The 16983-nt window shown below is 41.6% G+C and overlaps 1 protein-coding gene across 1 annotated transcript in view; it reads left to right on the top strand.

Annotated features, from left to right (window-relative positions):
• LOC147896679 (protein BREAST CANCER SUSCEPTIBILITY 2 homolog B-like) overlaps positions 1 to 16391 on the top strand; it is a 38211-nt gene extending 21820 nt beyond the window's left edge. The window contains exons 14-22 of the mRNA XM_087381358.1: positions 23 to 94; positions 255 to 447; positions 629 to 847; positions 14548 to 14690; positions 14831 to 14896; positions 15036 to 15243; positions 15352 to 15519; positions 15610 to 15742; positions 15946 to 16391. Of these exons, the coding sequence (XP_087237484.1) occupies positions 23 to 94; positions 255 to 447; positions 629 to 847; positions 14548 to 14690; positions 14831 to 14896; positions 15036 to 15243; positions 15352 to 15519; positions 15610 to 15672 (1132 nt within the window). The 3' untranslated portion in view covers positions 15673 to 15742; positions 15946 to 16391. The remainder of the gene's footprint in view (positions 1 to 22; positions 95 to 254; positions 448 to 628; positions 848 to 14547; positions 14691 to 14830; positions 14897 to 15035; positions 15244 to 15351; positions 15520 to 15609; positions 15743 to 15945) is intronic.
• The last annotated feature ends 592 nt before the right edge of the window (positions 16392 to 16983 follow it).

The raw sequence follows: 16983 nt of genomic DNA, 5'->3' as shown, positions 1-16983 counted from the left end.
TGATTTTTATATTTTGGAGCAGGCTTCCAGATTGTGGATCAGTTACAAGATCTGCCAGAGCTGAGGAGTGGGCTATGCATGATTTTACTGAGAGGTAGCATCTTGGTTTAACAACTTATCTGTAGAAAACTGCCATACTTACAGGTTATGTTCTGAAGTTACTGCTGTGCCTTCTGCAAAACCCTAGTCTTGCTTATCAATTATCTATCAACTTTGCCCATTTAATTTACACACACCATCTGTGGCCACTCTAGAAGGAGGCAGGTTGCAGAGGGGGCTGCCATCAGAATGGAAAATGAAAGTCCTGCACACTACTTAGACAAAGATATGGAGGAAGGAGCAAGGCTGTTCAGCATTCTTGAAAATGCTGCAGAGCCTGAGTTGATGATGGCTGACATGACTGCTGCACAGCATGCAGCTTTTGCTGATTATCAGTTGAAAAGAGAGGTTAGTAGTTATTTCACCAACTTATTATAAGGGGCAAACTATCTGGTTCACTACTAGAGAAGCTCAAACAAAGTTGAAACACGTACCTCTGGATTCCCAGATATACTCTTTCATTATTCAGACTGGTTGATTTGTATAATGTTGCTAGTTTACAATTTAATGAACGCATTGGTCCATCCAGACAGCTAAACAGGCATTAATGGAAAAACGCATCCTCAGTGCTTTGGAGGAGGCCCATCTTAGTACCAGACATGTGACATCTTTCTTGAAAGTGAGTGTCATGGGTCTGAAAGCAGCTCCTGATACAAGGGCCACCGATAGTACTCCTCTTGGACTTGGGAAGCAAACAATACCCACACAACAAGGAATTGTGACTATATGGCAAGTAGCAGAGGAGCAGGTGAGAGGATTCAATTGTTGGAACTGATGTTTGCTTTGCCTATATGTGTATGTGTAGATTATGGATGCACGCACGCGCGTGAGCACACGCACACACATAAATAAATAAATGAATAAACAAATAACTTATTTACACACATACACATATACACATACAAATACACATACACACATATATGTATTTGTATGCATATACACTTATATTAGTTACACACACACTCTTTATTTTTTGAGTGAAATTTTGATGCTTTATATTACAGAGTAACTATCCCAAAATGGGATGTGCCAACACACTTTATTTTTTTTGTGTGGAGTCATTATATTACAAAGAAGCTATCCTAGAAAGGGAGAGCTTTAATACGTCAAGAGAATCTCATTGTAGGACAAATATACATCATGATTAAACACACAAACACACACACATACTTTTTTGTGTGGAATTTGAGTCATTATATTACAAAGAAGCTATCCCAGAAAGGGAGAGCTATAATACATCAAGAGAAAATCTCACTATAGGACAAACATACATCATGATCAAAGACACGAGATTGCAAGCAATCAAAAAGTGATTGTTGCAAAGAGTGTTTGAAGAAATAGAAAGTGGAAAAAACGGGATCACCAAAGATTCTATGATTACGATCCTTCGAGAGAGTCCAGAGTGCCGAGTACCGAACCCAAACAAAAAAGAAATCAAACTCTTGTCTGGGTGGATGTACACCAAAAAGCCAGAAGAACTTGCCAAAAGCAATATGAGAAAATTGAGCTCTCAAAATTTGCCCAAGGAAGTCCAAGAAAGCACGAGAGAAAGGACAATGCCAAAAGAGATGAGGCACAGTCTCTCTCGGGGCCAGACATCTGCGACAAATAGAGGAAGCAATATGTCGTCGTGGTTGTCCATGAGGAAGAACACCCAACAAAACTCTCCACAAGAAAACCTATTGATGGAGAGGAATTTTAGAATGCCAAATCTGTCTCAAACTTTTCCGCCACCATTTCACAGGACGATATGCCAAAGCTGATTTGCCTTTTGTGAGACAAATGGTGGAGGAAGTAGAACTTTATAAAAGGAAGAGACAGTAATATGTGCAAATTGTAGAGGACGGTATGACAAGCCCATAGAAGAAAGTGTCCAGTCTCAAAGACGATCCTGTAGATGCAATGGAGGAACCGGTTGAAAAGGCTGGAGCATCAAAGTAATCTTATGCCAAAGTGGACGATAATGCATTCCAAGGCCACACACACACACACATACTTTTTTTTGGTGAAATCTTTGATTGATTATATTATATGAGTAGCAACCTCAAAACAAGGTGCTACAATTACATCAACTGAAAATTTCAGTATATGCCAAAGAGACCTCATGATCTATGCAGCGGGTCTGCAAGCAATCAAAGAAAGATTGCTGCAGAGAACGCCTAAAAAAGCCAAACAGAAAGAAAGTAGGATCACCAAAGACTTTGCAATTTCTATATGTCCATAAAGTCCATAGTGCCCAGTAGCGAATCCAAATGAAGAAGAGATGAAATTCCGGTTTGGATGGATGAAACCCAAATAGCCAGAGGAACTTTCCAAACGGAACAGATGGGAATCTCGCTTGCAAGCGTTGTCGAAGCAGATAAAAAAACTCACGAGAGCACGGACAATGCCAAAACAAGTGAGACACAGTCTCCGAAGAAGAAAAACATCTGTGGCAAAGTGCAGGAGCAATGTGTCGATGAGCTAATAGCTGTCCAGATGGAAACATTCCCAAAAGAACTCGCAAAAAGAAAACTTGTTGCCGAAGCCGTACTTTATAGACTCAAAGTTGCTGTAATCTTTTCCTCCACCACTTGGTTGGGCGATGCATTCGTCAAACAGAATCATCTCTCTCTGAAACCCAAGGTTGAGGCAAAAGGATTTTATACAATGCAGTTACAATAATCTGAGATAGCCTCAAAGGACGAGAAGAGGACCTTGGAGAAGTCAAAGTCCAATCTTTCAGCTGGTCCTAGAGTTCCAAAGGAGGAATTGGAACAAAGGGTGAAAGCATAGAAGTAATTTGTCGCCACAAAGGACGATAATGAGAGCTCAATCCATATGTAGTGGCTGTTAGAGAAAAGGGGAGCACAATACCAGCATCATCTATAACATCAGCAACCGAGGTGATTTCTTTAAACGAAACAAAGTAGGAACGTCGAGGTTCTTGTAAAGCCAAGGGAGGTTGAAAGACTTTCGACTAGTGAATGCAGCTCTTAAAGAATTTCCAAGCAAAGATTGCCGTCCATTCCATTCCAGATGAGAAAGAACATGCTTCCAGTCAAGAAGCAAGCGGGAGACAAAAGGACAGTCAAGCAAAGTGCCATCATTGTAGCTAAAAAAGAAATCCCATTGATCGAGTTGCCAATGACCAAACGTTGAAATACTGATATGAGTGACCAGAGTCCTAATCATAAGAGCCCAAGGTTGATCACCTTGCAGAAATTGCAGTAAGATTTTTCCCATGTGGGCAAGAATATGCACATGAATATCCATGATGTTCAATCCACCATGCATCGTGGGAGAACAAATTTGATGCATCGAAAGCAGCTTGAGACTTTTTCTGCCATGTTTAGATCGCTAGAAGATTTTCATAAAGACAGATATGAAAGATGTAAGATCTGCCTTAGTGAACATGATCAATGGCAAGTAAAATTGAATATATGCCACAAGGATGGACTGCACTATTCGAAGACAAACGTGCAAAGGCCAGGTTGCTAGTTTTCGATACTCAAGCTTTTTTCGAAGCTTAGCCAAAACCTAATTAGTTTGTTGTTGGCGAGTGAGTTCCCACCCCAAAGGGTAACCAAGATGACGAACAAACTGAGTGGGTGGAATGATATTCCCGGGCCATAATAGACTATGCCAGTCTTTGGAATGCAAAGGGAGCAGCTTAGACTTTTGAAAATTAACATAAAGACCAGTTGCCAAACCATAAACAGAGAGGGCTTGCATCAAAGCACCAAGATCATGGGGTGTATTCTTCGGGGTAAAGAAAGAATCATCAGCATAACATGAGCAACCATGCTGCGAGTAGCATCCAATTCCAAGCCATGAAGTGATCTTGTAGCCACAAGATGATCAATATATTGCAGCATAGGATGAGTGGCAATGGCATACAGTAAAGCACTGAGAGGGCATAGGATGAGTAGCAATGGCATACAGTAAAGCACTGAGAGGGCATCCCTGGAACCCACCAATAAGTACAAATAAAAAATTTACAAGTAAAGCCTCAAAGAAAAAGTCATGAGGCAACCGAGTAAAAAGTTACAAGATCAAACTGGAAGAGGATTAAACACAACATCCTCCAGTTTCAGAGTGTTGCTTTGTAAAAATTGATGCAGTGAAGAGACTGCACCATCAATAAAAACCACATGTTTTTTGCCCTCATGATTCTTCTTAATATAAGCTGGAAGTCCGAATTTTTGAATCACAGGGTCAAAAATCTGTTGCAACATAGGATGAAAAGACTCCAGCGAGAAAGAAACATCTGTATCCTGAATAGAAAGAGACTCTGGCACAGTCTTCACAGTAATAGGAATGGGATCAATATCTGTACTCTCTGAGACACACACACTCACGCACGTACGCACGCACGCACGGCTAAATATCTGTGCGCGTGTGGGCATTTACATGCTTGCATATAATATACACATGCATGTGTCTGTGTGTGTAAGGAGGGGGTGTGGTAGGTGAGAGAGCATCTTGATGGAGCTCCCCTTTCCCATCTTGTGTGCAGTTGGATAGCCCTCTCCTCCTTGGTCTGCGTCTGAAGGTTTTCACTTTTCCTCGGCTCTTGGTTGGGTCCTCTTTATAGTCGTGCCATCTCCTATAATTAACTCGTGCGAGCTGTGCGAGCTCCCGTTGAGTCTTTTTGGGATTGTGTAGGTTGCCTTGGACGTATGTTGTAATTTGCGATTTTGTTTTCGCCTATTTGTTCACTCCCTCCTTTTTCAGTCTCTTAGCTGTCTATTTTTTAAGTACGGCATGTTTTTGTTCATTTCGCTTCTGTTATTTTGTTTCCTAATCCCCTTTATTTCATATGTTTTGGCTTTCCCCTAATCTTGTTGTTCAGAGCTCTTAGTGTTGTTCCAAAACCTTGGTATCTCAACTTTACTTCTGTCCATAACACCTTTTTCAACTCTCTCTATTGTCTCCTCTATGCACTCTTTTCGGGTTATCTTCTTGCCTCAAACGGATTTAATTTACTACATAGGGGTGACCTCAAGCGTCATCAGGTGTTGGATGTAGATGCTCTAAAACATTGCCTTAATCCCAATTTGCAGCTTGTGCAAACACGTAGGGTCTTTGACATTAATCATGCTCGATGTGAGGAACGAGTACAAGAATTCCATGTCTCGGTTTTGGGTCAAGTTCTTTATGCTCTTATTAAGAGCTTGGTTCAAAAAGTTGTGGTTTTGTTTTTCTCGAGAAGAATGCCCGATGTAGTAGATGTGACACAATGGCTGAAATCTCTTGTGAAAGGATGCTATGTTGCATGTCGCTATAGGGCTGCTAGGAAATTTTATGAGGTTAGTTTTATTGGTGCTCAATACAAACAATAGTTGTTGGAGAATTTGCCTTTGTTTTATGGAAATGGGGCAAATTTGCAAGTGTTTGTGGTAAGTTTAGGCATATATAATCAGAGTGCTCTCAGCTCCCCTTGCAGCTACAGCCCTTAACAAATCCTCTTTGCCAAAAACGACTATCATGCAATGAACTAAAGTTAATGATAAGGGTAAGGCTAAGTTGATGTTTATACCTTCTACATCAATGGATAAAATAGCAGTTGGAGATGAAGCATTTTCTTTTGATTGGCAAAAGCCTAAGAAATCGTTTAAGCCAAGACCTATGAATAGTAAAAGTTGGACGGAGAAGAGATCCACATCCAAGGAGGCTCCTTGGCTGATGTTTCGGGATGGTAGGCTTTGGTATATAGTGGTTCGTTCAGATTCATTGTACTTGTCATATATGGTTGCTAGATTCCGAGATAATCTTGCCTCGCCTTCGCCTGTTTCAAATAAGGAACAAGGCTGGCTCACCATATCTTGGTGCAGCCATGGAGGTTGAGTCTTGAAGTTTGCAGCCCTTATATGTGTGATTGTACATATGTGTATACCGTTCAAATTCTTTTCCTATATAAATAGATGGAGGCTACTTTGGGATTACATCATTTCTTAAAAGCTACACGTTGTATGTTTGCAAGAACATAACCAGTAGTCCTTTACGGGCTGTGAAAGTTTCTTTCAAGTTTTCATATATTTTATGCTAGGCCATTCTTCCTTCTCAGGTTTTGCCATGCTCATTTATCATGATTTGCAACCCCAATTGAAATATCATGACCCACATGGTTGTTACATTATTGTTAGATGCACAATAAATGGGGATACTTTTGAATTTGCTTCAGTTTATGCCCCACATACATCGGCTGTCTGTGCTGAAATGTTGCATCATTGGGTTGACTATCCTTGGAGCGAGGATGCTTTTATTTGTGGTGACTAACAATTTCCTTGCCACTACTGACAGTAGCACTCATTGTTCTCATATGCTGTGGAGAGAACAAGAGCGCGGTCTCATATGGCTGATACTTTACATGCTTGTGACTTGCGGCGATATCTTATGGCTGATATTGATGGGTACACATTTTATTATAATGCATTCACTTAGTATTGACCTCGATTAGATCGATTATACATGCTCCATGTAGGGCAATTTGATGATTTGTGACATGGCTTTGGATGAAACATTGCATCTATCAGATCACTTTTTGGTTTTCATGACTTTGCACCAGGGTCTTCTAGTGCATGATGTGCCGTTCTTTGAAATGGTTAACAATTCCTATTTGTAGCACGATCCCTTTTGAATTATGTTAGGGGACTCATTAGCAGTCATACTTGAGTAACTGTGAACTAGGCATGGGATTATTTTTTTCTAGGTATGCAGACTTTGATCAAAGAATTTGACAAATGCTATTTGGGTTATTAGCACTGCCTTCCAGGCAGTGCTATCGTTACACTTTTCTTAAAAAAGTGTCCCACACCATTTTTCGCCACGTGGCCCCCTTCTATTTTGGTTCTTTCTCTCACTTACACACTCACTCACACAACTCAGACACTTTCTTTTTTTAAGAACTCTCTCTCTCTCTCTCTCTCTCTTTGAGTTTGCAAATCATTCGAACTTTCCTATACACGGGCTTCCATCACAGGTGTTGCAAATTAATCTTTCATTCATCTTGACAATTGTTTTCCTTTGGCAGAACCAATTGAAGCCCGTGCTCACGAGTACTTGTACTCACTTGTTTATGTCGAAAAGTGTCCGATGAAAGGATCAAATTCAGAATTTTACTATTGTTGCCCAACAACATGAATTATCTTGCAAGGAGCAGTCTGATTTTCAAGTTGCCATCCATTGCTCGACACATAAAAATTAAGGAAATGATAGCTCGCTCTTGTCAGAAAGCTATGCAAGATATTGGCTGCTTCTCGAAGGCTTTTTTCAAAAGCTTACTTACCTCCATTCCTTGCATCGCGTATTGCACCCAGACGGCTCGTAGGTGAGTAATAAGCAACAACCAGATGATGTGGTCTAGCATAATTATGATGTTTTGTGTGTTGCACCTCCTTTCTTTTTACTTGTTGAGCTTGATGCCATGATGCTTTTGTTTAGCATGTCCATCCAATTCTCTTTCAGGATGAGACAAATTTAGTGGAGTTGCGATTTACAGATCATGAGTTGGAAGGTGCATTATCTAGATTGTGACGCTCCAAATCCTCGGGTTGGGATGGCCTCACTGTGGAGTTTTTTGTTGAATTCTGGGATGAACGGAGCCATGTTCTGTTAATGACGCTTGGCTCTCTAGTTCTTTGCCTTCTTTTGGGAAAAAGGCCTTGATGGGTTTGATTTCCAAGAAGTCTTTGTGCAAGTATTTGTTGGATTGGTGGCCAATCACTTTTGATGCTTGTGGTATGTAAGCTCATTTCTAATGTACCATGCACAATATGGTTTCGTGCCTCGCAAACAGATCATGGATAGCATTGTAAATGTCTATGTTGGTATTGAATATGCCAAATATATGCATCACAAGGTTTTGATGATGCAGATAGATATTATAAAAGCCTTTGATGTCATGCAACGGTTGGGTTTCGGACCTAAATTGAAAAAAAGTAGTTTATTGGCTTTATGAGGGTGGCTCGACATCTTGCCTTTAATATGATGCTCTCCCCTCTCCATGGTCATTAGGACGCTCAGTTTGTTATAGTTGTCCTATCAGTGCTTTGCTTTTCGCTGTTGCTACTCATCCACTTCTGATGCATATAGATGACTTAGTTTCACATCAGTGTTTGCATGGTATTGATTTTCAAGAGGTGGTCCTTATGTCAATCGGGCCTATGTAGATAATTTCTTCTTTTTTCTCAAGAACTTTGAATTAGACATTCCACATTTTATGCAAGCCCTTGATTTATTTAGTGTTGCAGTTGGGTTGAAAGTGAATTTTGCATAGTCTAAGCTCTTACCTTTCAGGAGTGTGATGGCACGGCATTTTATGGCTTGGACTTGTGTTGCCCTCCTTTGATCAGATTGTGCGCGATTTGAGCTACCCCATTATTGGCATATCTCGTTACTGCAGAAAAGGCATTAAATGCCACAAAAGCTTTTCACAAGGTAGACTATTGGATGCTATCTACATGGCTATATATGTTTGTCTTCGGAGTGAAGCTCATTATCATGGCAGTTTCACTTGCCACTTATCCCTCGGTCTTTTTGAGATATTGAGAAATTTATATCCAAGGCTATGGAATGCCTTTGGCACACTGAAACTGTGTGTAAGACGCTTTAGATTCCAATTATAATTACGTTTGTTCGTCCAACATGCATGGAGGCTTGAATATCTTAAACATTCAAACTCATGTGATAGCTAGAAAGGCAATGCTTTTGCTTACCTTTTCGAGAATGCAAATGTGTGCAATGCATGCAGAATTTGAATGCCAATTGGCACTCCAATGAGGAAGAGCACCCTCATGAGAGTACTTGTTTCTATTTTGACCTACATGCAAGGTGGAAGAGAGATGGCGGATGAATGTAATGTTGTAGAGAGAATGCTACGTGAGATTGACAATGAAAGGGTGATACCCTTTCATTAATGCCCCTTAAGATCACTCAAGTTCCATCTTTCCATTTACAGCTACCCTTATCCTATGACCCCTGCACCTATGATTCAAAGCACTCTAATGTACCCTTTCCCTTTTCTATTGCCCCTAGGACCTAGACACCATAGTTTTGGTGATACTATTTACACCGCTTGATCGATCATACATACAAACATATAACCGCACCATCAAATTGGTGCCTAACAATAATAAGGTTCTAATGACTATTAATTAGCTAAATAATCATTTCTCTTGTCATGACACTCTCGTGTCTGATTGCCTCACTTCGTTTTGATATCTTTGGCCATTGGATTCTTGCTATATCAGATGTTATTTTCGAGCTTCTACATGGTCGTATTCCTGGGTGTGCCTTAGCTACTTACGTGCTCCATGATTGGCAATACCTTCTAGCACATCTTTATTGGTCAGGCCATCCTTTGGATCCTTGAAATACCTTGCGCTTACAATGCATTCATTGAAGCCATGTGTTTGTTCCGTCGTTAGCTCATCTTCAACCTAGAAACACTTATTTTTCTGCATCTTTTAGGTATCTCCATGATGGCTGATGTGGTGGATGGTCAGGGTCTCACACTTTCTTTTCCATAGGTCAGGAGTAGGGAGCTAGAAGGAACGAAGCATAACTTGAACTGGAAATGAAATGAAATGGAAGGAAAGGCAAGAATCAAAATGAAATGAAGGAAAGGCAAGAACCAAAATGAAATCACCTACATGACCAAAAGCTCGACTGAGTTGATTGATGTGATAAGTGAAAGTACAACACTCATATAGAGGGACACACACACTTAAGTACCATATGTATATGAGATAACTCCCAATATGCCACATGGCACTCTCTTACATAGACTCATAAAACTAGTTTCTAATACACACTATAACACACTCTTTGACTATGGTTTCTCCAACATCCCCCCTTAGAGCAAAGACTGTGAGACCCAACACGCAAGGAGTAAAGCGATCCCCCTCTCTCACACAATGACTTATAAAACTAGTTTCTAGTCCATATTAGAACACACTCTTTGACTATGATTTCTCCAACATTCCCCCTCAGAGCAAAGAGCGTTGAGACCCAATGCACAAGGAGTAAATCAATCCCCCCTCCACCGCAATACTGCAAATAGCAAGTCCAACTATCCAACACCTCACGTGTGATAGTGACTTCTCAGTCAGCTTCAACAGGCAATGAGGCCCATCACTGTGTTGGAAAGGTCGCCTCCCCATCTGTAAGCCCCCATATGAGGAGAGCATTGTGGGAGGGGGGGGGGTGAACGTGGGTCTTGAGAGACTGACACATGGGCAGGGTGGTGAACCTGGGTCTTGAGAGATTGACACATGGGCAGGGTAATGTCTGCCACGTTGGCAGGAATCAAAGAATGAAGAAAAGAGAGGTACTTGGAGGAGCCATGGGAGGGGTGCAACAAATGGAGCTTATGGATGGAAAGTCAGCTATGGCTGCTCAGCCTGGCAAAAGCATATTTGGAGCAGCACCAGATGGCAGGGTATTACCAGAAGATAGGCGCTTGTGTGGCAAGCCAGGTGGTGGGGCTCGTGGGAAGAAAAGCAACCTACAGCAGGCCCTGGATATGGCACAGCATGGCGGGCCAGAGAGAGCCTGCAGAGGGCTGCAAAAGGCTGGGGCAGAGGGCAGGCAAAAAGGCCTGCAAGAGGCTCCTACAATGGCAGAAGCAACAGCCCAAAAAGGGCCTGGCAAAATTCCTTTTATAGGGCTGGTTGGACTAGCCAACCTAGTTGGGTTTTACAGACCAGTCTGGTTGGCAAGACTGGTCGGTTCTATTCAGCAGCCCTTGGGGGCTATAAAAGGAGAGCCCCATGCCTCATTTCATCATCCAACAGCTAGCACACTTGAGAGCAGCAGGAGCAGCATCATACACTCCCTCAGGCCTACAAACATGAGGTAGAGGAGAACAAGAAGAGCTGCAGATTGAGCTCACAGAGGGCTGGGGTTTTTGGCTCTCTTCTAGGGCAGCAAGAAGCTGAGATCTAGATGGAAAGTCTACTTACGCTCGAGGTGGGGCACACGGACTCGAGTCTAGAGATAATCGGCAGATAGGAGGAGGACCTTGTGGTAAGATCATAGGACCACACCATTGGTGGGACTCTGGATCTATCTCTTTTGTATTGTGTCCATAGCTTTGGACGGAAATGTATTATTTTGGTGGTTTCTCTATCTGGTTGGTTCATTGTCTATTGATGAGTCTGCACATCTATTCTATGCACATAAGTATAAGAAGTTTGTGATTCTACACCCCACACCACACTGTGTGAGCTCCTGGGCAATTTTGTTCGTCTTCCACTGTGCATACCCTCTCTTGGGTCATTTCTAACACACTCGTCACCCCCCCTTACTCTGAAGTGGATAGGAGTCTTGCATAGCCATAAGAGTACACACCCAATACAATCATTTTTTGGAGGACTACCCAGGGCAGAGTACCCTTATCGACTCAAAAGCCACAAGTGCATACATCATTTTAGAGGGACTATTCAAGGCAGAGGACCTTTATTGACTCAATAGGAACACAGAGATAGAAGGGGGCCTAAAAGACCCAAACATTCTCCTCCTCCTTAATGGAGAAGCTTGAGACTTGAGCTGTAAGCGCTTGGATCTCTCCAGGTGCCTCTTTTGGTACTTGGTCTTCTGCGACCAAGTTGGCATGATGATCATCTTGCCCTTTTGCCTTTTTCTTGAAGCAATCTGCTTCAATGTGACCTTTCCGTTTACAAAACCTGCAAATAACATTTTTATTGGTCTTCCATTTATTTGTGGAGGCAAGTGCCTGATTAGTATGATGGGTTACAAGGGATTCCTTACCATATCATCAAATGTGGTAGTGGAATCAAATGTGGTAGTGGCAAGCCTTAGTACTTCAAGGGTTTGTTCTTCAAACAAGGATACCTCTTCCATACTCTTCACAAGAACAACCACCTTGTCCTCATCATCCGGTGCACATTTCAAACTTGAGAGTTGATGGACAAGACATTGCATTTTTGCCAAGTGATCACTTAGCGTATCACTATCTTCCATTTTGAATTTGTAGAAATTGAGTTTCAAAAAAACTTTTGAATTAGTGATCTTATTACCAGAAAGACTCTCGAGGCGATCCCATATTTTTCTTGGCTGTTGTCTTGAAGTCCATGTGGTGGATAAGTGTATCTGCTAGGCAAAGACCAATAAGAGCAATGGCTTTAGCATTATGCTGCTTCCATACCTTGAGATCGAGGATGAAGCATTGAGTTTATCATCTTCAATCACGTCCCAAACTCCTTCTCGCATAAGCAGCTGTTGCTCAAAGGCTTTTCTTATGGCGTCGTTTGGTGGGCGCATTACCCGTGGTTAATTCCTCGGCTTTCCCAGCTTATTCACATCCAAGGGAGATGGTTCCACATCTACTCTAGACTTGCCCAGCTGCCCGTGATTTTCTTCGCAGATTGGGACTTATCTCATGCTCGCTTTCTAGGCATCTCTTTTGGCAGGCGGTTTTGTTTGTTTGGGATATATGCCTCTCATAGTTCAATGAAACACTTCAGTACTTAAAACGTGAAACGTTTTGAATGCTATGCCTTAAGCTTTAAATTCAAACTCCACTGAAATCTGAAATTAAGTAGCAAGTTTGAAGCATCAAGATTCAAAAGTCTGAACATTGGGAGTCGTTAAGCAACTAAGCAATGAGTACTCAATGACTCACGTATGATAGTGATTGAAATTGAAATTTAATTTTTGATCAGCAAGATCTAAAACTGCGTGGGAATCTTTCCCTTGGCCCCGGGTCCTTTCTCCTGCTCCTTCCCATTAACATCATCATCACTACCATCAGAATCTGAGGAAGGGCTTGCATTTGATAACGATGAGCTCTCTTGATCGTCTACGTGGCTGAGATCATGTAGCACGTGCCAACAATGCCCGCTCCTCAGCAAAGAACGCATAGGCATCATCATCCTCATGCACAGGATGAAGAATATCATCCTAAGGGATGTGCATACGTATCGTATTAGGATCCACCTCTTGTGGATCTTAATTTGTCGTCGCAGTCGTAGATTGGCGTGGACATATCGAGACTACCATAGAAATAATGAATTAGCAGTAAATACATATTCTTCTTGTAATTGGTTGGGGACCCTTGTTGTTGATGTCGCAGCTTTACTATCGGTCGATGAAGCTATGTTGCATGCAGTTGGAGTACTCCTTGCCGAATGTTTAAGCTGTCGGCGTAGGCTACGGCTAGGTAGGCGACGCCTTAAACCCTTTGTAAGCTCTCTGGCGGCGGATGAACTGAAGCTTCAAGGAGCGTTGCTGGCGGTGCAACTGCAAGCTACGCTTGGTTGCATATGCTTGATTGAAGACTTTGCATGGTTGATAGTTATGCGAAGGGGATTGCGGCCGGACTAATTCAGGCTACTAGGATACGCTTTGCAGGTTGTGGGTGATCACTAAAGCAGGGCTTTGCACAGGCGTCGTTGGATGGAGAATTTTGGTCTCCAAAAGTACAGTGCGAAGTTTTCTAGATTCATAGTGTATCCTACCCGCGTTTCATTGAACTTGAGACTTCACATTTCGAAGCATGACCCTGAAACGTTTCGAAACGTTTCAGTTTTAGTGAAAAGCGTTTCATTGTGACTATGATGTCATTGTCATTGCTTCTACACCGGACTATGCTGAGTTCTTCAGTTTGTGTCGTTACTGGGCTCTATGTTCTTTATATCTTTCCGATAACACTCAGTTGTACAGGCAGTCCTCTGTGGATGTTTATCGTTTTTTCCGTTGCTCCTTGCACCGCTCCCTGCAAGACAGTTAGAAGTGTTATTGCACTGTTTTTAGTTTTGGAGTAGTAGCTGCTCCTTTACTGGAGCGTCCATTTTTCAATGAGATACTGCCTTTTACCAGAAATGTGTGTGTGTGTGTGTACATAGTTGCTTGTACACATGAATATGTATATGTAAATCTACTTTTGCATACATATACGTATATATACATAAACATGTACAAATGTCTTATGTGTGTGTGTGTGTGTGTGTGTGTGTGTGTGTGTGTGTTGGGGAGGGGGGGGATGTATATTCATCCTACATGGAGATTCTATCGATGTAATCTTTCGGCTTACCAGTTTTTTTCTGGGATAGCTATCTTGTAATATAAAGCATTCAAAGTTTTCACTTAAAAAGTGTGTGTGTGTGATTTCACAAAGAGAGAGAGAGAGAGAGAGAGAGAGAGAGAGAGAGTGCATGTGCATGTGCGCGAGAGAGAGAGAGAAAGAGAGAGAGAGAGAGAGAGAGAGAGAGAGTGCATGTGCATGTGCGCTCCTGTGTGTGCATGCCACTACATACATACACATACATATGTGCGCATAGACATGCATGTATTTAAATTTTTACATACACATACATATTTTTATGTATATACATTCATATATGTATATGTACAAATCTGCGCATATATAGGAATATACGTGTATGAATCTTACCTAAACCTGTTTCAACAGGTCACCTGATTTTCTATATCTGCATGCAGATCCACGGTTTACAGGAAGGTGCTGTCTATTCTGTTTCCGATCTTATCCCTGTGTTAGTGAAGAGCAATCAGAGCAGAAATAGAGATGCACTTCAACTTCGTGCCACAAGGTCCACAAGATGGCGGCTGTTGCCTCAAGCAATGTAAAACATTTGTAGAAAGAGTGTTTGTATCTTTGTATAGTCATTTGTCTGAGAGATTTGATCGTTCAGATTGTATGTGGGAGGCTCTTGATTTATTAAGGCTGTTCTGTGCTGATCTAATTAATTTGTCAAATGTCCAGATTCTCTTCTTTCTCTCCTCGTCAGGCACTGGAAATCTCATGCTTAGGGATGATTCCGTTCTGCAGGTTGGTCAGTGCTTTGTTTTATTGGAACTTGCTTCTTGTATCATTCTTGCATTCAGACTAGAGTTTAAACCTTTTTGCTATGTGAGTTGCCTGCAGCAAATTTTTGACAATGTTTTGATTTGTTTCATGCCTGTGGCAGCGAGTTTGATGTGGCAGTCTTGGTAGTGCATGTGGGAGAGCCATACCCATGTGGTTTGCAGAAAAGACAATGGTTGTTTGCCTCAGATGGTTCCATAGAAAAGGGTCACTGTGGTGATTCTCCAGAGATCACTTCGCTTCTTGTGATTGATGTGTCCACTTCCAGTGATGCATTTTTGCCTGTAGAGATGTCCCTTGAAGGTTGCATTGTAAGTTATTTTATTGCTCTTCATAGATGTGAGTTGCTTCATGCACTGGATTCTTTCCTTAAACTGAAATTGAAATTTTCCTCATTGGAGTTGATTCCTTTTCTGAAGGTTGGCTATTGCAATCTTTTGAAACAACGTCGGGACCAGAAAAATTGCTTGTGGGTTGCAGAAGCCTCAGAAAATTCTGTATATTCATCAAACCTTAATTTGGCCCATTTTTCTCATTTGAAGACTGCTGCAGATGACGTTAGTAGATGGGCCAAAACCTCTGAACTGGTGAGAAACTCTTAGTTTGTTTTCAATAGTAAATTTTTTGGGGTAAAAAAATAAAATTTCAGCTTCTCCTGGGTACCTTGGAGCCTGCAGGCTGTCAGAGAGCTTCGTCAACGGACTCATGATGTTTTAGCCAGTGGATCTTCGGATACTTGACATCATGCTGTTTGCTTACCTAAGATAAATCACGGTTCTACTGTCTGCAAATGATACATAGTCTTGTCAGGTATGCTTTGGAGCTCTTATCTTTCCTTGAAGAATGCAGTTTTGGTTTTGATTGTAAGCTCGAGATGCCTTTACTAACATTTCCTTCTATCAGCAAGTTTTTGGTTTCAGCTTACTTTGTTACCGTTTGTGTTGCACAAGACTACTTTTTGTCTCGTGGATTTCGGAAATGTGATACTCCTTTGCTTGTACCTGTACATCCAGAAGGTGATCCTCATCTACATTCTGTGCTCTGCTGAGCTGCTGATTTTGATATGGGATGTGAATTCCAGACGTTTTCACGACATTGCCAAGATTGCAAAACATGTTGCTGGTGCAGATGTACTAGATTGCTGCTTTTGAAATCTAAGCTATTTCAGATTCTGTCTGGAAGAATTTATCATGATCATGATTCTATGCTCAGTAGGCCATAAAAGCCATTCTAGGCTTTGTAATGATGTCTGACAGCTCTGAGAGGAAAAAGCCTATTGGTTATGGCTGTGTTTATACCAATGTTAAAACTTGCAATGTGAAGGCGAATGAGCTTTTTCCCAGTTGCCCGAGACATTAATTGGCCCATGGTTTGATTTTTAGAGGTGAGACCTCTAGAGAGAAGCTGTATGGATGCATTCATACCATCTTTGCAATGCATTGATGGGGTTTTTAATAAACTGTTGACTTTGTCCAAGATGACCACAGAATATTGATGTTTCAAGATATTGGTTAATTGCGCTATTATCCATGATTGGCTTCCCCTTTCGGAGTATCCAGAACCTCAGGTGTCTCTGAAAAGATGAGGTTTGCAGACGAGACAACTAGACTACAGAGACCAAGGAAACAAAACCAGTTGGTCCCAAATAGTTGTCTCGTCTTGGGAGCTCCACCTCCCAAATAGAGATTTACATGCTCCAAGAAAGCGCATTATAAGCACTATTAAGAATTAGGGTAAAGGGTTCTAGGTGGCAGGTGTCACTCTAGGCGAAAAGCCTCCCATGCAAGGCAACACAATAGTGTTTGCAACTCCTTCAGCCTTGTAAACAAATGAAAAGGGGCTCCATCACGTTAATAATTGTCCTTATTGTTGCAAATCATGCATGACATCCATTCAATATTCTAACGAACAAGGAGTGGCACACACAACTTCAAATGATTAGAATGCCCCCTTGTTACATATGAGTAGCATGACTTGTCTACGATGGGTTAGTGACTTGCCTTCGTTAGGTCTCAAAGTTGGGATCCTAAGTTGCCTTAAAATTATAGTTT

The sequence above is a fragment of the Dipteris shenzhenensis genome, chromosome 11, assembly GCF_047967505.1.
Source record: "Dipteris shenzhenensis isolate YYH24624 ecotype China chromosome 11, Dip_SZ_1.0, whole genome shotgun sequence".
NCBI classification, from domain to species: domain Eukaryota; kingdom Viridiplantae; phylum Streptophyta; class Polypodiopsida; order Gleicheniales; family Dipteridaceae; genus Dipteris; species Dipteris shenzhenensis.
The sequence above is the reverse complement of the archived record's forward strand: the minus strand, read 5'-3'. Positions and strand labels throughout refer to the sequence as shown.